We start from the raw sequence: 26,475 nt of genomic DNA, 5'->3' as shown, positions 1-26,475 counted from the left end.
CATCTAAAGATATGTCAGTAGTGTTTAAGCTGGAAGTTTTGCTTATTGTTAATGTTGCTTCTGAATAGTGGTACAATATTGTATAATGAGGGCTGTGTGTAGTAGACAAATGAGAAACCAGCTTCATTTCTTGGCTCAAAATTTTGCTTTGCTGTTTGCCCCTTTGAAGCAGGATTGCTTTTTCTAACTTTCATGTATGCTGATTTACAAACATTGGGAAATTTAAAGAAAAAAACATGTGATCTTACCATGTGCTTGTAACTTTCTAGTTGGCTTTTTCTTATGCATGTAGAGGTAATAACTCAATATAATTGTTAGCCTGTTGATACAGCAATATAACGTTCTATGAGAGTTCCTTTCCTCTTAAGTAGCTTAGTGGCATTTCTGTGTCCATGGTACCTTGGTATCTTTGTTCTGAGGAATCATTATTGATTTAGTTACTGAAACTTCTGTGCTGTATGACATCTTTGTAAGTGGACATTTTAGTGCACAGAATCAGCTTAAACATAATTTCACAACCTAGAAACTAATTTTCTATACTTTAGTATGTGAGGCTTAGGCAAAAAATAGTATGAACTCAGAAATATTTGTGTAGTGATGTTTATATCAGAAAGCAAATGTCAACTCATTTTGGCTGAGAGAAACCTTTATAGATTTTATTATGGAAAGTGCCTATAAGCAGTTTCTGCCTGAATACAGGAGAGCTACTTTAAATGAATATTAGAATGAAATTTTTAGTTTAATTGAAATCTAGTTTAATTAAATCTATATACTATAAGGCTACACACCTGGTGTTAAGATTTTTTTTCTTAGTTTTGTAACACAAACTACATTTTAATTTTAGCTATGTAGGACATGGGACCTCTTTACTTCCTCCCTGTATAGTGTCTGTGTCTCATTCAGCTTGATTTTTTTTTTATCTTCTAATCTGTTTTTCCTAAAGGGTCTGTCAGTTGCTTCAGTCAACTGGTGTCAGGAAATCTGTATGAAATATATTGTTAAAACTTAGGAATAAATAGTTGGTCACGGTGGTCCATACCTTTAGATCCCAGAGTCCAGCTACCTCACAAAACAAAAACAAACATAGAGGTAGAGAAGGCTGAGGGTTTTAGTGCTTGTTTTGTTACCTTAAAGGAAGCATGCTAAAAGGTTAGCTAGGTACCGCAGTGTGTTTTTGCTTTTAGAACTTACGGGTGGTGATTAGTGCAGCCCCTTTTCCTTCTTGTCAGAGCAGAAGGGGTGGTAGTGTTGAGTACAAGACTGAAGTGCAGTATACGGCAGGACTCAGTGCTGAGGACAGCAAAGTGTCCCACTAGTTTAAGTTGTAAAGAAAACTTGTGAACTGATTGGTTCATAGTAAACAAAGTTCTGTGTATGGCTCTCAAGGTTTTGGGGGTTTTTTGGTTTTGGTTTTTTTTTTTTTTTTTTGTAATCTGGGGGTTTATATATGAGTCATTGTTCTTAGATGCTTCATAGAAGGGACTTGGGTCATTTCATGTCACCACATATTTCCAACATGGTCTTGACTGTCAGCCTTCTTCTCACCAGAGCTGTGGGTGGTATGGGGGTTGTGGGCACTTGCTACATCTGCATTTTTATCACATGAACTGTGCAGGTGGTCTAGGTTCTGAGGAACCAGAAATGATGCAGTTTCATTCTTCAAATTGAATGTGCTGTATGATACTCCAGTCTTTGGTCACTATGTGCTGAACTTGGGTATACTTCAGAGTAAATGATTGCAGAACATCCAGATTTCCAGGTTCCTCCCCTAGAGTCCCTTTCCTCAGATTTCAACTTGGATCTGCATTGAGACTCGGGTTCTCTTTATTTTAAATAAATACCCTAGTAAATACTTTTTAAAACACTGCTGAAACTACGCTTTCTCATAGCAACCAAAAACAAACAAACAGAAACTTTCTGCAAAATTAATAAAAATATTTTGAATACAATTATAATTGTGCATATACTTTGAAATATTTATGTAGTGCCTCCAACTTATAGTATGCAAAAAGAGAAAGCAATGAGTCGTGCACTTTTTTTTTTTTTTTTTTGAGAACTGGAACCAAATCTTTTTAGTCATGAGAAGGAGCTAGAGTTGTAAATTCAGGTTTAGTGCTAATACTACTTGTTTCTTTACTGAACTTGAGGGTAAAGGTAGCCACTGTTTTCTAGTAGAGAAGCTATGTGCACTTAAAGTAGGACTTGGACTTTTTGTGCAAATGAAAATAAATCCATATATCTCGTATGTTTTTCTCTACACAATCAGTGCTGTTGCATTTGTAATTAAGAATGCTGATGTAGCACCTCTGGTCTGGCCTTCCAGGGCAGGTATAAGAATACCTGGTCTGCCAAAAGCACAGCCACATCCCTCAGACACAGTTCCAGGGAATGTAAGCATTGCTAACTATTATATGGTATAGACTTAACTATTCCTGTTCTTTAGCTATTTTTAGTAAAGGAGCAGGGAAAAAAAGCCATGTAGATGGATGGCATTTACTTCTTGATATTGAGTGGGTAATGTATGGCCATATATGCTTTGTCGATCTAAATAGAACAAAGCAGTTAAATCTTTGTCCTATTACTGCCATTTCACTAAATATTCTTCCATGGGAACAATTCTCAAGCTGTGGATCGTGACCCCTTTGGCAAACCTCTATCTCCAAAAATATTTTTATTCATAACACTAGCAAGATTACATTTATAAAGTAGAAACAAAGATAATTTTATGGTTGGGGGTTGCCACAACATAAGGAACCGTATTTAAGGGTCATAATGTTAGAAAGGTGAGAACCACTGCTCTGTGGACTTTTCTTTCCAGCCTCATAGCCTTTCTTCCCTCCACCCATCATGAATGGGGCACTCCAATGTCTTGTCATGAGAACAGTTTGGAAGATGACTGCTGAGGAATAGAGTGTAGTTCATAGCGGATGTGTGAGAAACATGTCAATCTTTTCACCTTTAACAAAGACGTTAGATAGCATCTTCACTTTTAAAGAGTGTTTGGAGCAAACTTAGCATAATCTTTAACATAGATTATATACCTACTTAAAGTGATCTAGTCTTTGAAAATTATGTGAAATGCTTGTAAGCCAAGTTAACCTGTTTGAATTATCTTCTGAATACATTCATTCCTCACTGAAGCATTGTAAACCTGTGTGTCTGATGCTGCTAATCAGGTCCAAATTCTAGACATCTCCTTTACTCCTCAGTAGCAGTTCCTCAGGTGAACATCCTGTAGCTCCTCCAGCACTCGCTCAGCATCACGTCACTCCTTCAAGGCATTTGTTACACTTGCCCTCCAGATCCTGCACTCTGGTTTCTTTCCTATGCCCTCCTGAGCTGTTTCTCACTCGCAGCCTTTCTTATGCTCTGCTCCCAGGCCTTCTGTAAGATTAGTGCCTGGTTTTCCTCAGATGGTAACTCCTGGAAGACTCTGTAGACTTGCTGACTGGTGGTTTATTATTTACAGGAATAAGTAGCTACTCTTGGGAGTATTTTAATTTTACTAATTTTTTAGTTAATTATTATTTTGGATTTACATCCTGGTAAGTTCAAAATGCACTTACCAGGAAATAAAGTACTTAGAGAATGTAGATATTTTAGGGCACTTTTGGTTTTTCAAGACAGGGTTTCTCTGTACACCTAGTTGTGCAGGAACTTACTCTGTAGACCACGCTGGCCTCAAAGTCAGAGATCCACCTGCCTCTGCCTCCTGAGTGCTGGGATTAAAGGTGTGCGCCACCACTGCCTGGCAGGACACTGTTTTTATACAATGTAGAGTGAAACTGTAAGGGGGCCAGAGTGTGAGTAAATATTTTAAACTTTGAAAACTGTTTTCTAGAGTAGCTACTTAAATCTTCCACTGTGCCAGTAAGGTAACCTCAGATAATACATGCATTAATCAACTTGGTATTTTCCAGTGAAACTTTTTAAAGTATGTTTTTATTTGACAATTTCATACATGTATTCAGTGTATTTGGTTATGACTATTCCTCCTTCTTCCATGTGTGAACAGTAAAATTTCAGTTTTATATGCAAACACCAAGTATTGCCTATGTTTTGTTCATTGATTTTTCTACCTCAGTGATCCAAAATCTAAAAAAAGTGTATGTACTTAACTCACATGCCATACAAAATTAGGTGGTGGAATGCATTTGGTTCAGGGACCATAATTTGCCAACACCTGGGATAGAGCTGTAACTTTATCCATGAGCGGTAGCTAATTGTTTACTTCAGAAGTTTGCTTCAGCTGATCATTTCAGCAAGGTGCTTATAGCTAAGTGACCAGCAACAGGCTGCTTATTGGGTGGGGGAGAGAAGCAGAGTGAGGCTGATGAGGATTCATAGATTGCCTTCCTAAGGTGTGAGTTTGTGAGATTGGTTGCCTAGCTGCTCGTCTTGCCATGTTACAAAGCCCATCCCGATATCCATGCCCTAACCTAACACTGATGACTGTTTCTCACAGGTACACAACGAAACATTTGAATGATGAGACTACCTCCAAGCAGATTAGGTCCATGCTGCAGTGAGAGCTGTGGAGCGAGCCCTGCTGCAGATGGAGCAGTCTTCTTCAGTGACTGAGAATGCAGTCTCTAGTGATTGCCATTAAATCTCCTCACTCTTGCTTCGGTTTCTTTCCTCTGTTCCTCTCCCCACTTTTTTAATCATGTTCTTGTTCTTAAGACTTCTTTTCTGTGCCAAAATCAGTAAAGTTATACTTTGAAAGGGATTTTGTCCTTTCAAAACAGGCCATCTAAGGCAGCTAATTATGCATTGCATTGAGGTCTCTACTGAGAAAAGTTCTGTGACTTGAACTAAATATTTTTAAATGTGGATTTTTTTTGAAAACTAATATTTAATATTGCTTCTCCTGCATGGCAAAACTGCCTATTCTGCTATTTAAAACCCTCATGAATTTATTTTCTACTGCCGCTTTTTCATGTCCAGCCAAAATGTTTAAATTAACTGTGTTGTACAAATGGTACCCAACACAAACCTTTTTTAAATTAGTAAGACTTTTGTTGAAAGTTTTAAGTTTGCATTTTGACTTTTTTTTTGTAAGGATGTATGTTGTGTGTTTAACCTTTATTAACTAACGTTAAAAACTGTGATGTGTGCGTAGAACATTACGTATGCATGTTCATGTTTAAGAATGGCTGTTGATAAAATAAAAATCAGCTTCCTTTTTCTAAGTGTGGCTTGATTTACTGAGATTTCTGGAAGTTCTCCCTGTATATATTTCTGTGGAATGCATAGACACATTACATAATTTTTCTTTCTCTTAGGGGATAGCTATGTCTTTTTCAGTTGTATTTTCCTTTACTTTTGTCTATGTACATAACTTTAACTGCTTTTAAAACTGTTGTATATAAGATGACCAGTGATTGTGTCATTAACTTGACTTTTGTTTTGATTTAATCTTGTGTGAGTGTAGTTGTAGAAGGAAAACCACACTTTCTCAGCTCTCAGTTTCAGGAGTGGAAGGGCAGCAGCAAGAAGCACAGGGTGTTTCGGAAGCAGGATGAGCCTTGACATTAGAGGACAGTGAGCAATAAGAATACTTCCCAGAGGAAACGAAAGACTCCATCTCACTAGTGCTAGAAAGCTACTGTGGGTTTCAGTTTAAAACCCTCACACCCGAGTTGTCACATCTATCGTGCTTGAGAGAGAGGCTGCCTGAAGGTTGTCTGATTGTCCTGGCAGGGCTTTATGACAAGGTGATGTGAGGTGTGGTACAGTTAAAGTGGTTGACCATGGAAGAGGATCACAGGCTTCTCTTGGGGTCTCCGTCAGAGCACACAGCACTTGGTGGTAAAGTTCCTGTTGACTTCTCTGGCTTCCGGCTCACTCCTATCCCTCTTCATACCCTGTTCTCCAGCCAAGCGTAACTACTTGCTGTTTACAGATTGTTCCACGTGGTGTTGCTTCGTGACTCTGGTCTGGCACAGCCTGAATCTGATCTCCCTTTTCTTCATGACTAGCTAACCAACACCAGCTTTCATCTTTTAGAAGTCAGCTTCTATTACTTCCTCCTGAACATCGTTTGGATGATCCTGGCCATGTTTTCTAGGAATCCTTTAACAGTATTATAATGGGTTTAATAGTGCACTTTGCAATCGGTAATGTCTGTCTGGAACCTGAACATATGGCCTTATTTGGAAGAAGGGCATTTTCAGGTGAATGTAAGGACCTGTGGATGACGTCAGCCTACATTAAGGTAGACCCTAACTCCATTGACAAGCCCTTGTAAGAGAAAGGAAGGGGAAACAAGACACAGTAGAAATCCTGGGAGGAGAGAGGCAAAGGCGAACACACATCATGATGCCTTGAAATTCTGAGCTACAGAAGCTAGAAGAACATCATGGAACAGTTTTCATCAGAGCCTCCAGGAGGAACCAACCCTGTTGGCTGTTTTTATTTCAGACTTCTATCTTCTATCATGGTGAAAAAATAAATTTCTATTCTAAGCCACCTAGTTTGTGGTAATTTGTTACAGACAATGAAAGCACTGAATACAACTATCACAAAAACAAGCCTAGTACTTCACGCTTTGAGATCCTTTTACTCTTGAGAAATTACAGTATTGAGATGCTGTGAAGACTGAGAATGTGAGAGAAGAGCCATGTCATATTCCTCCAGGGTCCCAAGGATCTTGCACAGTACCTAAATATGGATAGCTACCAAGTTAGTGCTTGAATGAAGCAAATGAGTACAAATAAATGAAATAAATGTAGTGATACTGCTGTGGCCTTTCCAGGTAACATGGTTCACGCCCTGCATGTTGAAGATTAAGTGGGCTAAAAAACTTTTAACTTTAGCCTAGGGGTCAGTAGCCCAGGCTCTGGGCCAATCCACCTTCTTCTGTACCTACACAGCCTGTGAATTAAGAATGATTTTTAAAAGGTTGGGGAAATAAAGGATAACAAATGTTTTTTTAAAAGTTGAAAAAATATTTTGTAGCATGAGAAAGTATATGAAATTCAAACTCCAGTGTTCATAAATAAAATTTTATTGAACATAGCCTCTTCATTTGTATATATATGTATATTATTTATGGCTGTTTTGCTCATTGTAGCAGCAGAATTGTGGCAAAGATCGTATGGCCATCAGAGGCTAAAGTATGTACTGGTCCCATACAGAGTTTGCCAGTCCATGCTTTGATTAGAAGAAAGAGCAGGTTTATCTGACAGCCTCAAATAATAAGACACACCTCTGCAGTGTGACGGAGGGGCTGCCTCTGATGGTGTTGGCATGTGCTGCTCAGGAAACTTCCTTCAGAGTCAAGAATTCTGGGGCTGGGCATAGCACAGACCAAGCAAAGGGTCTGCTTGTCCATTGGACAGAGGTTGGCCCTGCTCTGCTGGAGGTAAATCTAACCCTGAAACTTGCCACCTTTTGCCCCTTGTGGTTTTCTAAAGTATGTCTCTATCAGCAAATGCATCAGCCTGGTTTTGGCCCCTGTGTCTCTGGTTTGAAACAGTAGGGTAAGCTATGATGTCATCTCTTCTACCAATGCACACCCATGGCTCTCTTTCTCCACTATCCTTTTCTTCAGTGCATGTCATGTGTCTGGCGTTTTCAACCTCTGTTCCACTTTACAAAGATTTAGATTAGCATTCTGGATCTCTTAAGGTTACTGCAGATATTTTAGACTTATAAGGATAACTGGCATCTATTGTATTCAAATTTAAGATTTTGAGTTGAAATACTTCTTGAGTTTGAAATGATTGTAGTAACTGCCATGCCAGAAATTCTTAAAGGAAAACCCATCAACAAAGTAAGAATGGAAGACAAGTGGATTCAGAGCCCTGACACCCAAGCGACAGCACTGTGCAGGAGCTCTTCCTCATCAGTAGAGAGGGGTAATTGACTGATCCCCATACCACCAGGATGTCTCATGTCCAGGCAGCAAGACATTAATAATACGATAAGTTAAAACAAAGTTTAGTCAGTGAGCTTGAGTATAGTCAGCTTCCTTCTTTAACTTGGTGTGACTTCACTTAAATATTCTGTCCCCAAACAGGAAACACTGGTATGTCTTTAGAGAGGGCCTCAATAAACCAGGTAGTCAATGCCTGGGACATTTGCAGGCAAGGGGTGCTCAGTATTAGTATTTTGACCATCATAGCTTTACAACTCCTGGTTTGCTGTGTAGTAATATAGGTTTTCCATTCTAGAGAACATGACTGGTTCTCCGTGCTTGGTGAAGGTGCTAGACCTTTATAATTTGAATAAACTGATAATCTTGTAGTGGCTAGATGGAAATATTCTGTGTGATAGCAGTTTTCTGAATAGCAGGTAACTGGCCTGTACATTTGAGACTAAAACAATTTTCAGAGATTTTTAATTATGTGTCTTTGTGCACACATACAAGTGTGGGTGCCCGAGGAAGCCTAAATATGTCATTGGGTCTCCTAGAACTGGAGTTATATGTAGTTATGAACTAACTGCCGAGCATAGGTCCTCTGTAAGAACAGTATGTGCTCGTCACCGGTAAGCTCTCCTTCCAGATCTCTTAAAAAAAACAATTTTTAAAAATTTAACATTTTGCAGTGCTTGGGGTGTGGAGCCCAGGATCATTCACAGGCCAAGTAAGTACTCTACCACTGAGCTACTTGCCCAGTCCCTGCAAATGCATTTAAATGGCAAGCTCCGGTGAGTGAGATGTTGCTTCAGGGAGTGTGTTGACAGACCATCTTTAGTGAATAGGTAGCCACAGCCTGTGTATTAGGATGACAATGATAATGAGTTTCCTCCATGTAGAGGGAGGGCATTCTAGGCTGAACTGAGGAAGTCTCAAGAGTGTTAGCACACATTGTCCGTATCTCTTCTGATTGTCTATTTACACAAAATACTAGTATCTATTACCCACGGTGGTGGAGAAATAGTATAGCTTTTTGTAAGTCAAGTGGGCTTGGGCCACCTGTAGCTGCCTGTGTGTCCTTAGAAACACTTTAAGTCTCTGAAACTGTCGTATCCTTGACCATAAGTAGCATGATGTTCATGAGTATCTCATGAGTTGGTGCTACAGTAGAGTTAGTATTTCTGTTACATAGCCTCCTGAGGCGCACACCATACCAAGGTGCAAGTCTTCACACCTGAAAGTCAAGTCACTAACTGGAGAAGTGGTGTTGTATCTGAATGTTTTGCCTGCCTGGAAGTGCACCATGTGCATGCCGTACTCCCAGATGAGGGCATCAGATCCCATGAAACTACAGTTACAGGCGATTGAGAGCTACCGTGTGGGTGCTGGGAACTGAACCCAGGTTCTCTGCAAGAGAACCTTAGAACTCTGCCAGTGCTCTTAGTTACAGAGCCGTCTGCATAGTCCAGTTGAGGATTCTGAGACCTTTAAAGTGTTCTGATCTTCTGAGATAACCCCACCCTCTAGTCCCTACTAGAGAAGCCGAGATGTTCGATCAGTTTTCTTGACAGGTGCCGGCCCAGGGGTTATTCATCTCCCCAAAGGCTATGTCTTTCTGTTACCAGCTTCTGGCAAACTGTTATCCAGCACAGTTAAGGAAGTGATGTGAGAGTCTTTCCCAGTACTTCCTCTTCCCTAAGAACTGGTCTGCACTGCAGTCTTCCCAGAGCTTTGACATCAGTTCGTTAGGATCTATGTTTCTATCTGTGGACAATGCCAAGAGCTGTGGGAAAGCTCAAGACCATTGAGAGGGTAGTTTGCAACTTCAGAGTTAACAGGGATGGGGCTCATTAAAGAAGGTATCTTGTGAGCCAGAACAGGAAGAAGAGAACTTCAGCAGTGAAGGAACCTGGGGAAGGCAGCCAACAGCAGAGAACAGAGGAGCAGTGGGTCTAAAGCTGAGGGGAGAGGGAGGTGCAGCCAAATGAACAGAGCCAAACAGAAAGCCTTTGAGGCCATTTGAGACTGACTGCCCCTACAGCTTCAGAAGGCTCAGCGGAAGAAAATGGTATCTGTTTGAAAGACTTCATTCCAGATATCCCAGGAAGAGATTGAGGAAACAGAAGCAGGGGCCAGTTAGGCAGTGGATAGCATCAAGGCAGAAACTCATGGATGGCGAGTTGGCAACCGGTGTGTGAGAAATAACCAAGTTTAGGATGTGATTTGAAGGTGGTAGCTTCCTCAGTACACTGGCAGGGAGGGACAGCGTGGAGAATAAATAGCTTTCGACCTGAATGCCTGGAAGTAGAAAATAGGTTGGGGAAGTTACTATATTCAGCAGGGACATGAGAGGGCCCAGGGAGAAGCAGGAGGCAAACAGAAAGGACATGCGGATGGATAGTCCAGGTAAATGAGTCACTATAGTACAGTTTCTAGCCCCTTCCTACTCTGATCTGTGACTTCCCTGACATCCTCCAGATCTATTAAGTCTCTCTTTTTCTCTCCCTCTCTCTTACACACACACAAACAGGGTGGGAACCTCTCATTGGCAAATGTAGGTTTTATCAGAAACAGTCTATCACAGAAGAAACCCACATCTAGGGAGATGCTGAGAGAGACCCAGCCATTGCACAATTAAGACTAGAAAGAGCCTCATCTATCAGGGAAGGGTCCAGTTACTTTTTATTTAATTTTCTTTTTTTGTTGAAGACTCCTCTCTTGATTATTGCATGCTCCAACAGGTGCAGTTGGCTGGCACCTGAGCAGTGTAACCCATTTATCATGTTATAGTGGCAGGGCAGGGGGGTGTTTAGGAAAGCTGCAGAAAAATGCAAGGCAGAACAGCCTGTCTGTGTTACTCTGCATAATGTCTTCCCTGTGTGGCCTCGTTTACTTTGCACCATACAATAGCAGCACTCTTGTAAGCATGTCATGTGTAATTTTGAAAGTTCTCACTGCCATCTTGTGCTTGAGGAATTATCACAAATCATTTACAGTGACTGATTTCACCTGAGCACAGAGGGGGACTGTGCTGTCTAAGCTACACAGCTGGGAGTAGTAGCCAAGCAGGGTACAGAGCCAAACTCTTCTGCAGCTAGCCCAGGTGGTCCTAGCCTTCTTTGTTCTGAATGGGTGTTTCTGATGCCTGAAACCAGTCCTGAGTGGAGCCTGGCCTGGTGGAAGCCTACCATCAGCTGTGACCACAGGAGGTCAGTGACATGGGCTGCCAGGAGTCTGGTTGGATGTGACCCTAGGGACATATCAGTGTTCCCTCTGGAAGCACTGTCGTAGAAAGCCCAGGGCTTAGGTCAGCCAGTAGCTGCAGCCCTGTGAGGCACCCATAGAGAGCAGAGAGCTGAGGCATCACTGTGGGGTCCCAGGTGAGCTGGCAGCTGGGCTGCTCCAGCTGCAGCCCACAGCTCTGCACCAGGCTTATAATGAGGACCACATCCTCACTCTTCAGAGCACAGAGGACTCCTGCTGGGAGAGGACAGGTCGTTTCCTCCATCTGATTCCAGTTGTGTTCCAGGATGGTCGCCACCTGCAATAAACTACTCAGAAGGAACACAGGGACCGCCTAGGCTTTGGGTGATGTGCCTCTGCTCCCTGTCCACAACCAAGCTGTGGCCTTGGGCACAAGCTGTGGCACAGTTATGTATTTGGTTCTGGAGATCACACAGCCCTATTTCTACTACTGTACACACTCCCATTGACTGCTGCTGCATACAGGAAAGCATCCCTAGCATGCCCCAGAATTACTATTCTGCCAGGCTGCCCACTTCTCTAGCTTATGGACTTCAAGAGTTGTCTCCACGAGAAAGTGCCTCTCTGAGCTCATCCTAATGCCATCCAACATCAACAGGAGGAAGTAGCTGGGTGGGATATCCTCCTTCCCTTCACATTTTTGGGCTTGACAGAGAACATAAATGATACGGATATGTAGAGCATTTCAGGATGCAGGAGAAACTGGGATCCCCAGCAAGAGGTTGCCTAGAGTTGGAGGCTGCAAGGCCAGACCCAGAGTCTGCTCCTGAGTAGGGGCTGCACAAATGAACTGCAGACAGGCTCTCGAGGAATGAAGGTCAGATCTTCCTTTAGCGCATCTCCATCTGCTTCCCACATCTCTCCCTGCACCTCTGGGAATCCCATCACCACCTTTGAGGCTCTCACCAGTTCCAGTTCCTCAGCTAGGATTCTTCTTTCTATGGACTGGGCCAACAGGCAATGCTGGGGTTCATTCAGTGCTGCAAGAAATAGAGAGGAGGTTACCAGGTAGAAGAGGTTCCAGGTGCTCTGTATTGTCTGCACTCTGATAGAGGAAGGGCTGCACCTCGGGGCGTTCTTGGGTGAGGAGAAGCTCTGCTAATTCTGGCACCACTGGAGCCATCTTTCCCAAGAGAATCTAAAAGGTAAAAACTGTCACCCTGGAACAGTCTATCAAGGACTGGCAATGGACGTCTGACACAAAGGGTTTTCACGTGTTCAGGCTGTTCCACTAATTGACCTTGAACAACGGCGGTGAACTAGGGTCTGGCAAGACTTGGCCAAGGCTACTCCTATTATTAGTGCAGACCTAGGGCCAGAAACTCAGATCAGGAAGCCCATACTCGAGCCGCCCAAGCTTTGGCATGAGGTCCTCACTCTTGTTCACCCTTTAGGATATCCTGTTGATCCCTGAGCCCCTTACCTGCTAGGGCTCCAAGAATGTAGAGGATAGCCCTGCCTCTTGAGCACAACAGGTTTCCTACAGGGTCTTGGAGGATGCTTAAGACAAAGCCCCCAGGGCCTTCCAGCTGTGTCAGCAAGCCAGTGTCCAGAGTCTCTTCCAACTGCAGGGCAAGGGTATGAAGAAGAGGCCCCTGGTTGTGCATTCAGTGTCCCTGCCCATTCAAGAAGTCATTCCTGCCTCTGGGTATAAGAACTTGGTTTGGACTTGAGCATGGCTGAACCAGTTTCCTCCTAACTGGGTGGGCCAATGGGAGTCTAGGCTTCAGTGTCTGGTGTAGTAGCTGGCACTAAGGCATGCCAGTCTATACATGACCTACCTCACATTCCCAGCAGTGTGCATGAGAGCCCCAAGGAATCCCTGTCAGCCACCACGCTCTGTTCCTGCCCCTTTTGCCTGTTCTCTGTCTATCTCCCTGGATCTGGGGACTTTGCCAAGCCTGGCCCATGGGTCCATCAGCCCATCACCGTGTCTTCCAGCTCCTGGAGTGCCCGGCAGTCTTGTAGCAGCTCCTGGAGGGTACCCAGCAATGTGGCCCGTAGCTCTGAGGACAATGTGGCCAGGTCCTGCAACTGGCCATCCGCTTTGTCCTGCAAGCTCTGGAAGTTGGACTCCTTCTCTGAGTCCGGGCTGATGGCTATGCCTGTAAAAATCAGGTGGTCAGTCACCTAGTCTTGTGCACAGTTGCCTGTTCAGGGTCCTTTTGCTCCCAGCCTTCCCAGGAGATCCAATGTCCCAGGAGTGGCCTTGTGCGGCTCCCTCACACAAAAGTACATATGTGCTATGTGTATTCGACTCATTCTCTCCTCTGCACCTTCACTAGACATTTGCAGGGTGTTTTGTTCCCCACATCAGGCAGTCACAGGTCTTAGCCCGCCTTCCTGTCACCTTACCACCTTCCTATTATTTCTTCCCCCTTCACAATGCTTAGAATGAAATCTGACCTAGCTTTCTCTTCCAGGGCTTCTAGGCCTCTCTGATTGTGGGAAGTCAACCTGGGTGACTCGGGTCCTCTGTATGCTGTGAATATGTTTTATTACCAGTGGTTAATAAAGAAACTGCTTTGGCTTATGGCAGTGCAGAATGTAGCAAGAGAGGAAATACAAGCAGAGATAGAGGAGGAAAGAAGGTGGAGTCAGTGAGATGCCATGTAGCTGCCGAAGGAGAAAGGTGCCAGAACCTTACCTAGTAAGCCACAGCCTTGTTGTGATACAACAGATTAATAGAAATGGGCTAATTTAATGACTCAAGAAATATACTTGAGTCATCGACCAAACAGTGCTGTAATTAATATAGTTTCTATGTGATTATTCAGGCCTGGGTGGCAGGGGAATGAAAGTGCAGTCTGTTTACACCCAGCCTCTGAGGTTCTGGCTCTGATCCTCTATGCTGGAGAGAAAACTGACATCCTCCGTGTGCAGGAGAGGGAACCAGGAAATTGGGACAGTTAGGAGTCTCCAACGGGGCAATTCTGCCACTCATTCCTCTTGGCAGTTCTGGTTCACTTTACGTTATCAGGTAGAGTCACCCACAGAGACCTAGGGTCACCACATAGCACTGGGAAGGGGCCACAGAACCATGCCAGGGGAATCACTCACCTCTCCCGGTGTCCCTGCAGAGCTTTCTTTCAGGGAAGTAAAGGACAGCTGCATTTGGCAGAGCAGGGAAAATACAAACAAACCCAAAGAAGCAGGATATGGTCAGGGAGGTTGCATTTCCCAGATGGACGGCAGGGGTGGGACTCTGCAGGGTTTACCACATGGCATTCTAAAGCAACCCAAGCCCTACTAGAGAGTGACAGGGGCATGGCCAGGGCCACAGGTGACAATTCTTGGCTCCAGAACTCATGCTTTTCCCTTCCATGGGGTCAAAGGAGCCGTCTCCATTTGCCTTCTTCTCCCCATCCAAGGCCATGCCTAGAGATCCGGGGGCTGGATTGAGTGCCCAGAGCTGGTGCCATCTAGGCAGTCTCTAGATGTGTCTCTGGTTTAGGACAAGGATGGGGGCAGCAAGACCCACTGTGTCTCAGTTTCTAACTACAGACATGCAGTGAGGCTTGGTTCCAATTAGGTAACAAAGGCTCTTCCCTGGTAGAGTTCAACCCCATGCCAAGGCAAGCAGGGCCAGGCTGGGTTTAAGCCTCCTCAACATCTGACCTCAGTAGGCTTCTACAAAAATCAAGTCTTTTTAGGTGGTCTGACCAGCACACTGCTCAGGCAATGGGGAGCCCTGGGACTTCCTTCCCCCCATTGCTCCTCCCTGCTCCCTGGTATTTGACTGCTGGCAGGGGCTGGGTGGGGTAGAGAGCGCGATGAATAGGCTTACCCCAGCCGTCTTCCTCCAGCACCAGCTGCAGAACCCTGTAAGCCAGTATACTGCCCTGTGGGATGCTCACCACTTTCTCTGTGTCCATGTGGCTCTGAACCTGGACCTGTGAGAGAGGCAGGGAGAAAAGGACACCAGCTCCTTGGCCTCCAGAAGTTTCAAGAATGGGTATTGGAGACAGATGGGAAGACTATCAGAGTCTTGATGACAAGATTCCTGGAGGGTGGGCAATGGGTGGCCAGACAGACCCTTAGTGGAGGCAAGAACACAAACTGTGCTTGCATAAAAGATATTTCCAGAAGATAACCCAAGACATTCTGGACTTAAACAATGCACTTGGCTTGGTAAAGTTTTAAGAAGCCACGCAACAAAGACACCAGTGTGTTTTGTCCCCTTAAACATGTTACACTGTCTTTGGGACATTCACTTGGAAAATGCTGAGGTATAGGCACTGGGGCATAACTAGTCCGTCTAGATTCCACGTGGACACCAAGTCCCTTTCTCCCATTTTCCACATGAAAACCAAGGCTTAGAGAGGAAGGCTTGAAGGGAAGGCATTGGTCCTGGAAGCTGGACTTCCGTGATGTCCCATTGGCACAGCCATATCTGCCTATTCCCACAGGAAAGAGCTACTTACAAGCCATAGTAATAAAACTCATCCATCTTCAACAGGCAACATGGTTGTCCTGGATATAGGCTACCACCTTGCAGCAAGATGTGGCCACATAGCCAGAAGGTATGGCTGACAGAACAAACACAGAGTGGTATGTGCAAGTTGTGGGGAGTATTGCTTCCCTCGCCCCTGTTCTGTAGTCTGGGATGGATGTGATAACTGTAGAGACCATAGCCATGTTGACACATGAAGTGAGAACCATACACAGGGGTGACAGAATTGAAAAATAGGAAGACCAGATCCCTGAAAACTGCAGTCTACTGTTGGAGCTCTTTGGCTCCTGTCTGGACTCTTGTGCAAGGGGAAAATGCTTTTCTTCTTTTGAGTCAATATTATTTGTTAATCTTCTCTCCATTGCCAGTAGATTGTCACATCTGCTGGGGAACGAGCGGGCAGAATGCCAGCCATCTCCATTTGCAGACGGTGCTGCTGTTCAGCTGACTCCACCAAATGTGTGTTGAACACACAGATCATACTTGAACCTGGACCGCAGTACTTACTGGCAGTATGGTCCTCAGCAAGGGACTTCGCTGTGCTCTGGTTTCCTCAGATAAAGAAGCTGACACAGTAGACATACCTTCTGGAATCATCCAGCTGAATGGATAAGGCCTGCTGAATGGCAACAGGCAATACTCCATCATGAAAGAGAGGGGTTTTCCTTAAAAGTGGGCCCTACCTGTCAGCATTTGCATTTGTGGACATGCCGAGGGATCAGCTACCTTTGCCTCTGCAGTTAATATGTAGGAGACAGCCCCAGAGACCTAGCATGCTTGTATGAAGCCAGCCTTTCTGTGTGATGGTAAGAGTGGGTGAAATAAATGGCCTAAGAATAGAAGTTTGTAACCAGATGTGTAAATCCTCTACTGTGAAGGACACACACAGGGATCATCTGGAAAAACTCAAACTAAACCAGAGATTGTGCGGTATTTCAGCCACATGATGACTTGAGGAGAGGCCCATGCTGCTTCTACATCTGTAACAGCAGGTACCTGGAAAGTGAGATCACCTGGAAAGTAGGTACCTGGAAAGTGAGATTGGCAGTGTACTAAGACCCTGATTCAAAACAGAAGGAAAGAGGAGATATTGAGGGAAGGGCAGGAGAAACCTCAGCAAACCAGAGCTGAGACCGTGTCAACTTCCAAGGGCTGCATTCCCCTTCAGGGCAAGAAGGCTTCCAGGCCTTCTTGAGGCCAATGATATTCAGTATTCTAAACTCCCTGCCCACCAGTACATTGCACACCTGAACGTTTCCCAGCTGTAGGAGGGACAGCTGCCCGGCTCCTAGCATTTGGCCCTGGCTCTGAAGTATGGCCTCTTGCAGCGTCTCCACAGCCTCCGTCACCACGTACAGGCTCTCCCTCTCCTTCCGGCTCTGTAGTTCCTGGAGGAAGGAGGGCCTAGGCGACCTCAGTTTCCTGGAGGATGTGGGAGGCGGAGAAGATCAGAGATGTGAGGGGTACCTATCTGTCCAGTTGGGCAGTCCAAGGCCTTTCCTACCTTGGTGCTGTTTGCACTGATCTCAGCCGCTTGTGGAAATAATGTGCGGGCCTTGTGGGGGGTGGCGGTGAGTGGGTGAGAGGACTGCTTGCCCAAAGTGAGCGTGGGTGGCCCCAAAGGGGAAACTGAGGGAAGCTTGGAACAGTCCTCTTCAAGGTTACAGATACCCACAGAGACCAAAATGAGGTTTAAAGTTTGGGAGATAATATTAAAATTGATGAAAAAGACCCAGATTACTTAACCTGGGAAACCTGGCAGCAACGGTATAGCCCCCAGTCTCACGCAGGTGTCTCCAGTTTCCCATAATCCCCATCGCCTTACACTCCTATAGTTCTGTTTCCTTTCCTGGCCCCGGATGTATGTGGCCTGAAACTTCTGAGCCTTCTCATGGGCCTAGGGCTCACTCCCAGGGTAGGCTCCTGCACCCTAGCCTACTGTGCCATACGACTTGTCAGGCCACAGGCTGGCAGCACCCTGGGCTTCTTCCTCACACCTGTGCCCATTAACCCCGGCTGGGAGGCCATCTGCCAACGAACCTTCCCCAGCTCTTACCTCTTCTCAAGCAGCATCTCCCAGGTACAAGGAGAAACCCAGAGTGTCCGCACCGCCAGGGCAGAGATGCAGGTGGAACTGCTGCTTCCCGTCACCTGGCCCTGCAACCCAGCGCTCAGGCTCACAGCCCCTGTTAGCCCTCCTGCTGCCTTCTCCCAGATGTTGATGGGACTGCTGTGATCCACCTCTAGAGAGAAAGAAGCCCAAGCTACAGGTGCCTGGCCAGGGAAGGAGACAGGTTGCAGGGTGGCCCAAGGTGCAGTGACCTCAGTCGGGTCTCAAAATTGCTGCTAGGGCTTCTGCATTGCATGTGCCAGGCGGAAGGCACCGAGCTCTTGGAGCCTCAGTTTCCCCATCTGTCTGCTGGGAAGAAAGAGGGGGATTTAAGGATTAACAGTAGATTTACTAGTGTGGTCTTTGGCATAGGAAGCCTGGACTCTATGGTAGCCTTTATAGTAGACTGGGGGTCTGTTGGGGCTGGAGAGATGGCTCAGCAGTGAGAATACTTGACTCCAGAGGACCTGATTCGGTTCCCAGCACCCATGTTGGCCTGCTCACAGTCATTTGTTGCTCCAGAGGGATCTACACCCTCTTTTGGCCTCTGAAGGCACCTACACTCATGTGATAGAAACACACACACACACACACAGAGAGAGAGAGAGAGAGAGAAAATAAATTTTAAATAAAATAAAATAATTGTTCTAAAATGTGTGTGTGTGTGTGTGTGTGTGTGTGGTGTGCACACATACATGGCATGGAAATAGATAGGAAGAGATATAAAGGCAGAAGGGGATCATGGGAGTAAGGGAACCTCTGTGACATGACAGCAGAAGGAGCACTGTCTGGGAGGAAGAGAACCAGCGAGAGGGGGGAATGGTTGGGGAAAGGGTCATAAACACAGACAAATTAACATACGTGTGTGAAATGGCTTGATGGGTGCTCGGGATACAGGCTTGACAACCCGGCTTTGATCCTGGGACCCACGTGGTGGTAGGAGAGAACGGACCCCTGCAAGTTGCCCTCTGACTTGCACACGGGTGCTGTGGACACATATGCCCACCACACGACACCCGCCAGTAAATAAGTATAGAAAAAAAGCTGTTAAAAAGAAAATGCCATAACAAAACCCACTGACAAAAGAACACTAACAAAAAAATGAATAAAAACAGGGCTGGAGAGATGGCTCAGCGGTTAAGAGCATTGCCTGCTCTTCCAGAGGTCCTGAGTTCAATTCCCAGCAACCACGTAGTGGCTCACAACCATCTGTAATGAGATCTGGTGCCCTCTTCTGGCCTGCAGACATACACACAGACAGAATATTGTATACATAATAAATAAATAAATAAATAAATATTTTAAAAAATGAATAAAAACAAATAATGATTGACTCATTTCCCAGGGAGGAACACGGGAAGAAATGAGCCTTTCTCTCATACATACGGCCACAGTGACATGGTTATGGGGGTCACACTTCTGCCAGCCTCCCCCAGGGGTCTTTGGGAACCAGGGTAGAGACCTGTTTATCTTTCTCCGCACATTCATCGGCCTCCCTTGGGACTCCCACTCTGCTCTGCAGCAGCCTCCTCACAGGATATACCTGGGTCAGGGCAGCCAGGCTCCAGAATGTCCAGGAGGGAGAAGTCTGTGGGGATGAGGGGCGTGTCCCACGGCCAGAGGTAACGCTTGTGCTTCTTCCTCAACAGACAGAAGGGGCGCAGGCGAGGCGATCTGCTCAGGCTGTCCACAGGCACCAGCTCGCCCTTCCTGCCCAGCTCTCTCACCAGGTTCTTCGTGGTCCTCAAGAACAAGGATGACATTGCTCCTTGAGAAGCAAGGGACATTATCATCCGGGGCTCAGTGCCAGCTGCCAACGGGAAACAGAGGAGCGCAGCCTGGAATCCCAGGCTGGCTGCCTGAGTTACACCCCCGCTAGGGCTGGCTTTCCACACCCTTCAGGTTACCCCGGTGGACACTACTGGAGTCTGAGAAGTTCAGGGCCATAGGCTCACTTCTCTGGGTTACAGGGCTGGTTTTTTGGGGGGTGGGGGGTGGAATGCTACTGAATCCCTCTATGCCTTGTAATGAGGCGGTTCAGTCACATTTCGAAAATGCCTCCTCCAGTGCATCTCTGTGAGGACCAAGTTAACTGTAAAGACCTTCAGCAACTAGCCTAGGTCCACAGACTGTAGCTCTTTGCATTCTGGCCCCGCTTTCTTTCCCAGAGGCAGTGGGGACCCAGGTTTGGGCAACAGAGGGAGGGGCTGGCTTGAGAAGGGAGCAGGAATTCTATTTGCCTTCACTGTGCGTGTACAGCTTCCGGTGCGGAAGGATCCAGGTTGAGGGTCGGTTTCCTCTCTGAACTCCAGCGGCGACTGATCATCTTTCTCTGCACTTGGTGTTGAAGTCAGCGCCTCCCTGCTGTGGGCTCCGGGATCCACCGGTTTGTAGCATTTGTGCAGGGTGTCGGTTTTAGGATGAGCCTTGGGCTGCAGGTAGGGAAGAGAAAATGAATTAGGGCAGCTGGGAGCTGGCGAAGAGAGCTTTGCATACAGCCCTGGTGACCGCAGGAGGTGCCAGGCCCACGTCCTCTTTGGGGCAGTGCTTAGACACGCACAGTTATGTTAGGGATTCTGAAAAGTGTCTGAATTTGTTTTAAAATAGGAAGAAGGGAAATAGAACCTTTTAAGCGTCTGTATGTTAGGTGTTTCGTTTTTCGAGACAGGGTTTCTCTGTGTAGTCCAGGCTTGCCTGGAATTCACTTTTTAGAGCAGGCTAGCCTTGCCTTTGGAAATCAGCCTGAATCTGCCTCCCTGAATGCTGGGGTTAAAGGTGTACATCACCACTATCTGGCAAGATATTAGTATTTCTTTACCACAGAGTATTAAATGGTAATTTTTAATATTTCTGTGGCTGCACAGTCTCAGTAAGGTGAAAAATGGCTGGGTCCTCCATCGTCACGTTCCTGGGACCCAGAAGAAAGAGGAGGAGTGGAATCTGAACCCCTAGCGCAGGACAATGGCGACACTCTGCAAGGAAGCAGGCCATGTAGCCTAAGGGTCAAGGGTCAGCCCAAGTCAGGGTTCAGAGGGAGGAGGCAGGCTGAACCAGTATCCAAGGCCATAGGGGCCAGGAAATTAGGCCAGGGAGGAACCAAAGGCAGTGGGACAAGGCCCTCAGCCTGCGCACCTCGGGCAGCCAGAGTGCTGGTAGGTGCCACCCGTCTGACCTCCCACCGGATACCGAGGTCACTGCGCCTGCGCAATTCAGCCCTGGGCGCGTGGGACTCCTTAGGACCTTGGGCCAAGGGATTCCAATTCTGCCACTGCTGTATCCAAAAAGTCCTTTCTGGTTAACTGGACAGTTCAACTCCTTCTGAGTGAGGTAATGCTTCAGCTCACCTTCCTAGTCACACACACCCCTTGCTCCAGTTCTCTCTTCTCCAGGTGGCAACGCCCAGCATCTCAACCTATGGCTTTTCCTCCATCCTGATCCACGTGGTGACTCATGGGTATTGAAAAACTCTCCACTCCTTCCTGCTTCCCCCATCCAACTGTGGGGTGAGGGGACACGTTAACACTACCCGCTTAGCCTTTACCCTTCATATGGGCACCAAGCACATGTCTGCCTCTAAGCCTGGAACCAGCCATTGCTCCTCCTACCCTGAATGCTTCCACCTACAGTTCCTCTTTGACAGACCAGATCAATGCAGGCGTTGAAGTCTCAGCCCTTCTAAAATGTCAAGTCCGTTTCTACCCCTCCTGATCTTGCTGACTTGTATCCATTTCTTATAGCACCCCACAGCTGTCTCAAACCGGAGTTACATTTTCTCTCTCTCTCTCTCTCTCTCTCTCTCTCTCTCTCTCTCTCTCTCTCTCTCTCCCTCCCTCCCTCCCTCCCTCCCTCCCTCCCTCCCTCCCCTTCTCTCTCCCCTTCCCCCCTTTAAAAAGCTAAAAAGCTAATCTGTGTTCACAGAATTACAAACTGCTTCTCTAGTCTGCCAAAGAGCCTTCAGCCACACCTTCCTCACTTACCCTTCTCACTCTGGGAGCCACACCTGAAGACTGAGACACAAAGCTCCCCTCCCCCGCCCACCAGCAGGCTTCCTCCACTCCTGCGAAGCAGCTCTCAGCCAAAGGTGCAGGGGTGGGCAGGGAAGGGTAGGGAGATAACTGATCAAACTGGCTTTCAGCTGCACCTTCCCTTTACAGGAAAACTCTTACTTAACAAATGTCTATGCTGCCTGCAGGGATCTGGGTGTCACTATTTTGCTTCTCTCAGAGGTTGGTTAAATGTACTCATGTGATTTCCATGTGTGGTCATTTTATGTATATGGATGCAGTTATTTGTTTTCTGTGCTCATAAATGTTATTTGTGCCCATGTGAAAAAAAATTTTTTTTCAAAAGTAGCTAGTCCACCAAGGCCCAATATTCCGTAACCACTCCACCTTCTTAAACCTTATGCAAAGCAATGAAAATATTTTAGTCTTTCTCATTGTGGTGGTTTGAAAGAAAATGACCCCAAAGGGAGTGGCACTATTAGGAGGTGTGGCCTTGTTGAAGTAGGTGTGGCCTTGTGGGAGGAAGTGTGTCACTGTGGGGGTGGCTTTGAGGTCTCCTATGCTCAAGCTACGCCTGGTGTCACAGTTCACTTCCTGTTGCTTCTGGATCAGGACGTAGATCTTTCAGCTCTTTTCTCCAGCACCGTGTCTGCCTGTGAACTGCCATGTCCTGCTGTGAAGATCATGAACTAAACCTGTGAAACTGTAGGCTACACCCAATTAAATGTTCTCCTTAATAAGAGTTGCTGCGGTCATGGTGTCTCTTCACAGCAAAGGAAGACACTTAACTAAGACACTCATCTTGTAAAACTTTTATCAATTCTCATTTTCAGTTCAGCCGACCCTGTCACAGTTTGACTTCATCTGTTTGGGTCCCCTGGTGTCCTACTGAGCTCCAGCTGTCAACTTGATACAGCCCGGAGGTCCCTGAGGCTGTGTCAGTTGGGGATGACCAAGATCAGGTTGGCCTGCGACCATTTCTGAGAGATATTCTCTTCACTGATAATTGAAATGGAAGGGCCCAGCGACTGTGGGAGGCACCATTCTTACACAGGTGGACTTGGACTATAGAAGAAATGCAACTGAACACGGAGGAATGAGCAAGCATGAATAATCATCATTTCTCTAGGGTTCTTACCTCCAAGTTTTTGGCTGGAGTGCCTTGCTGACTTCTTCAAAGATGAAATGTGATCTAGGAATCTGAGCTGAAATAAAGCCTTTCGTCCCCAATTTACTTTTGGTCATGGTGCTTATCACAGCAACAGAAAACAAACTAGGGTCCTTCAGTTACCTCCATTACCCAAAAGCCAGCAACAGTAGAGGTCCCCAAATTTTCTTTTGATTTTTACATTTAAATTTTCTTGAGAATTTTTGTATGTCAGTACTCACTCCCTCTTCCTGCTGGAACTCCTCCGTGTTCAGTACTCCCTGTCAAATTCATGAACCCTTCTTTCATTATTGTTGCATACATGCCCACATATGTATACATGACTATAGTCTGCTGAGTTCATTTCGTGTTGCGTGTTCGTGTATGCTGAAGACTGACCACTTGGAATTTGATAACCTGTTAGGGGTTTGTCCCTGTAGAAGACTGATGATCCTCTCAGCCCCATCTGTTGTCTGTAGTTTTCCACGCGTGGTTAGGGTCTTTTCCCCATCCGCACTGCAATGCCAACTTGTGTTGTCAGCGTGTAGGTCTTGTTTAGGTGAGTTTAGTTTTGAGATTTCATGAGTACAGCTCCCAGTCCTATCTTGAAGACACAATCTCGCAGCAGCCCTTCCTTCTCTTTGGCTCTTAGAATTTTTCCATTGCTTCTTCCACAAAGTTCCCTGACCTTCAGGTGTGGGGCTAAGTTTATAGACATATCAACTGTGGGTGGGTCTCCCATGGTCAATAATTCTCTGCATTTTGACCAGTTGTAGATTTCTATGATTGTCCCTGTCTTAGTCAGTATTCTATTCTTGTGAAGAGACACCATGGTCGAGGCAATTCTTATAAAAGAGAGGATGTAATTGGGGCTTGCTTACAGTGTCAGAGGATTAGTCCATTACGATCATGGCGAGATACATGGTGGTATGCAGGCAACCCTGGGGCTAGACAAATAAATGAGAGTTTTACATCAGAACACACAGGCAACAGATAAAGAAAGAGAGAGGGAAACTGGGCCTGGTGTAGGCTTTTGAAACTTCAAAGTCCACCCCAGTTACACACCTCTTCCAAAATGATACACCCACTCCACAAGGTCACACTCCTAATCTTTCCCAGTTTATCAGCCGGGGACTAAGCATGTGACTCTATGAGCCCATAGGGACCGCGCTCATCCAAAACCATGCAGATTGTGCTGAAGAAAGAGGTTTCTTTTAGGAGGACAAGAGCTACAATCAGTTGGGAGTGAAAGAAAAAGGATTCAGAATGTGGTTAGGAATCTTTCTGGTTTAGGAGAATGGCGGCTGTAGGTTTCTCTTTAGGGTCCTTGTCCTCATCAGCCATGGGGAGTTGTTTATTGTAACAGGCATAAATTCCCTACTATGGAGAAGATATTAAGTCCATTTAGAAGGTTGTTAGTTGTCCCAAAGATATAAATGCTACTAATGTATCCTTGAACATATCTCGCCATGATGATGGTTATTGACGGTTGTAGGTTTTACAGCTGGGTGGGGCTAATGATGTTTTCCTCTGTTGGTGACCTGACTAACACCTTCACATGTGATGAGAGAGACTCCACAGGAGATAGCTCCCAGGTCAGTTCCAGCTCAGTTACTCCAAGTTCTGTATCTGAAAAGTGTGGTGTCTTCAACAACAGCATCTTCTCTTCAACTCTAGAGGGCAAGCAAGGGAGCATCTTGGCCCCAGTTTCAGTAGGAAGCAGGCAGATTGACTCAAATGTCTGCCTCCTAGGTGGTTTTAGGCTCTCATTTGTTGGTATGATAATGTTAGGTAGATATTAGGTAATAAGTAGATATTAGCACACTTGGAGGCCATTGAGGAGGGTCCCCTTCCTCATCAATTTTGCTTACGTTCTCTGACAACATGCTTGGGTTTTATATGCATTTTCCTTCTGCCATATGACCGCTTACTGGGTTCTATTGATGAATACACCTGCTTTCTTAGACCCAAACTTAAAAGGTATGAGATTCCACCCTTTTAAACTGTCTACCTGTTTTGTATCCCAGATACTAAACTCTTTTATTGAGGACACCACCCAAACGACAGCTGACAGTATTCTTCTCCAAATTTCTAATACCAGAAACTGTTCTAAGGTCTCCCGATGAGGAGACTACCCTAACCCTAACCCAGCAAGAAAGAGAGATGAAAAAGACAACTGCGTTCCCTTCTCCACCTATCTGAATTTGTCACAATTTTCACCAAATTCACAGGGACCCTTTTCCCAGTTGGGCAAGGATAGCTGCTTGGCTCCAGAATTGGGGAGGGGTCTGAGAGTTGAGAGATCTGTTCACACATTTCCAGAAACTATTGTTACTTCTGGTCTTGCTACTGGGTAAGGAAGTAGCCCAGTTCTACCCCAGTCCCTGAGGGTTCTTTGCCCAAGCCATTCATGCACCCTCCATCTTTGGAATGTTGAAGCCTCTTGTCTTCTGTTCTATTTCCTTTTCTTTTGGTCTTTACCCATTTGTACTGGGTTCAGTAACACAACAGTAAGTTCTTTGAAAGTGTGACGTAAAGTCCTCTCCTTTCTTATGAGAGTGAAGTGAATTTCAGATACAGTTAAAAGCAGGTATGAACTTCACCAAGTCCTGTTATACCCTCAATATTGCATCCACTACTGGATGTCTGTTTTCTTTCTTAGACTTAGGTTATTTTAGAAAGAGAATTATAAGTTCATTGTATTTATGCAAACTTTAGTTCATAGTGTCCACAGTTTAGTTCCCTCCAGTGCTTTAGTGTGTGGTGGTTTATGTAACGGTGTGTGTGTATTTGAGACAGGATGTCACTGTGTACTCCGTGCTGCTCTGGAACTCTTAATGTAGATCACACTGTCCTTAAACACATAGAATTAATTCTTTCTGTCTCTACCTTTGCCTTCAAGTGCTGGGATTAAAGGTGTGTGCTATTACACATAGCAAATTCTTTTATATATTGCATGATGCTCTAATGAATATCTATTTCTAATATTTGTAAATTTTAGATTATTTTGGATTTATTTGTTAATTTTGGATTATATTAAGACACATTTTTACATGAGGAATTAAAAGTTTAAGAATATCAGCTTTTCTTCCTCCATCATGGCTGTTCTATTTCCTTAAGTTCTCCTCACCCCCCCTTTTTCCTCTCCTCTTTCCTTTCCACTCTCCCTTCTTCCCCAACCCCCACCATGCTCCCATTTTTTTTCAGGCAATCTTGTCTGTTTTCAATTTCCAGGTGGATCTATGTATGGTTTCGCTTTGGGCTTACCTTATTACCTAGTTTCTCTAGGATCATGAACTATAGGCTCAATATCCTTGGTTTATAGCTAGCATCCACTAATGAGTAGTACATACCCTATTCATCTTTTTGGGTGTGGGTTACCTCACTCAGGATAGTGTTTTCTAATTCCATCCATTTGCATACAAAATTCAAGATGTCATTGTTTTTTACCACTGAGTAGTACTCTAATGTGCACATGTGCCACATTTTCTTTACTCATTCTTCAGTTGAGGGGCATCTAGGTTGTTTCCAGGTTCTGGCTATTCCAAATAATGCGGCTGTGAACACAGTTGAACAAATGCCTTTATAATATGATTGAGCATCATTTCGGTATATGCCTAAGAGTGGTATTAC

General features: G+C 45.4%; 2 protein-coding genes across 8 annotated transcripts in view; one reads left to right on the top strand and one right to left on the bottom strand.

Moving 5' to 3' along the window:
• The window catches only part of Cyrib (CYFIP related Rac1 interactor B), a 127,343-nt gene extending 122,151 nt beyond the window's left edge, over nt 1-5,192 (top strand). For all 7 annotated transcript variants that reach the window (XM_085678929.2, XM_085678926.2, XM_085678924.2 and 4 more), the window contains one exon: nt 4,466-5,192. In XM_085678929.2, the coding sequence (XP_085535055.1) occupies nt 4,466-4,529 (64 nt within the window). In that variant the 3' untranslated portion in view covers nt 4,530-5,192. The remainder of the gene's footprint in view (nt 1-4,465) is intronic.
• A 5,329-nt stretch (nt 5,193-10,521) lies between these two features.
• LOC125415216 (gasdermin-A-like) lies at nt 10,522-20,886 on the bottom strand. Its single transcript, XM_048457410.3, has 11 exons — nt 20,824-20,886; nt 19,932-20,123; nt 19,235-19,459; nt 17,638-17,824; nt 16,829-17,003; nt 14,916-15,021; nt 14,189-14,236; nt 13,058-13,233; nt 12,552-12,693; nt 12,035-12,108; nt 10,522-11,405 (listed from the first exon to the last, which is right to left on the bottom strand). The coding sequence occupies exons 3-11, from the start codon at nt 19,452-19,454 to the stop codon at nt 11,115-11,117; spliced, it is 1,419 nt and encodes a 472-aa protein (XP_048313367.2). The 5' UTR covers nt 19,455-19,459; nt 19,932-20,123; nt 20,824-20,886; the 3' UTR covers nt 10,522-11,114.
• Between the last annotated feature and the right edge of the window lie 5,589 nt (nt 20,887-26,475).

This window comes from Myodes glareolus, chromosome 19 (assembly GCF_982192425.1).
Source record: "Myodes glareolus chromosome 19, mMyoGla1.1, whole genome shotgun sequence".
NCBI classification, from domain to species: Eukaryota; Metazoa; Chordata; class Mammalia; order Rodentia; family Cricetidae; genus Myodes; species Myodes glareolus.
The sequence above is the reverse complement of the archived record's forward strand: the minus strand, read 5'-3'. Positions and strand labels throughout refer to the sequence as shown.

Bases quoted from the DNA above. Each gene is read 5' to 3' on its own strand.
- LOC125415216 (XM_048457410.3), bottom strand. From the start codon at position 19,454: ATGTCATCCTTGTTCTTGAGGACCACGAAGAACCTGGTGAGAGAGCTG. The intron at 17,825-19,234 runs GTATATCCTGTG...CTTTCTCTCTAG, and splicing joins GCCTGGCTGCCCTGACCCAG to AGGTGGATCACAGCAGTCCC. The intron at 14,237-14,915 runs GTAAGCCTATTC...TGCCAAATGCAG, and splicing joins GCTGGAGGAAGACGGCTGGG to CTGTCCTTTACTTCCCTGAA.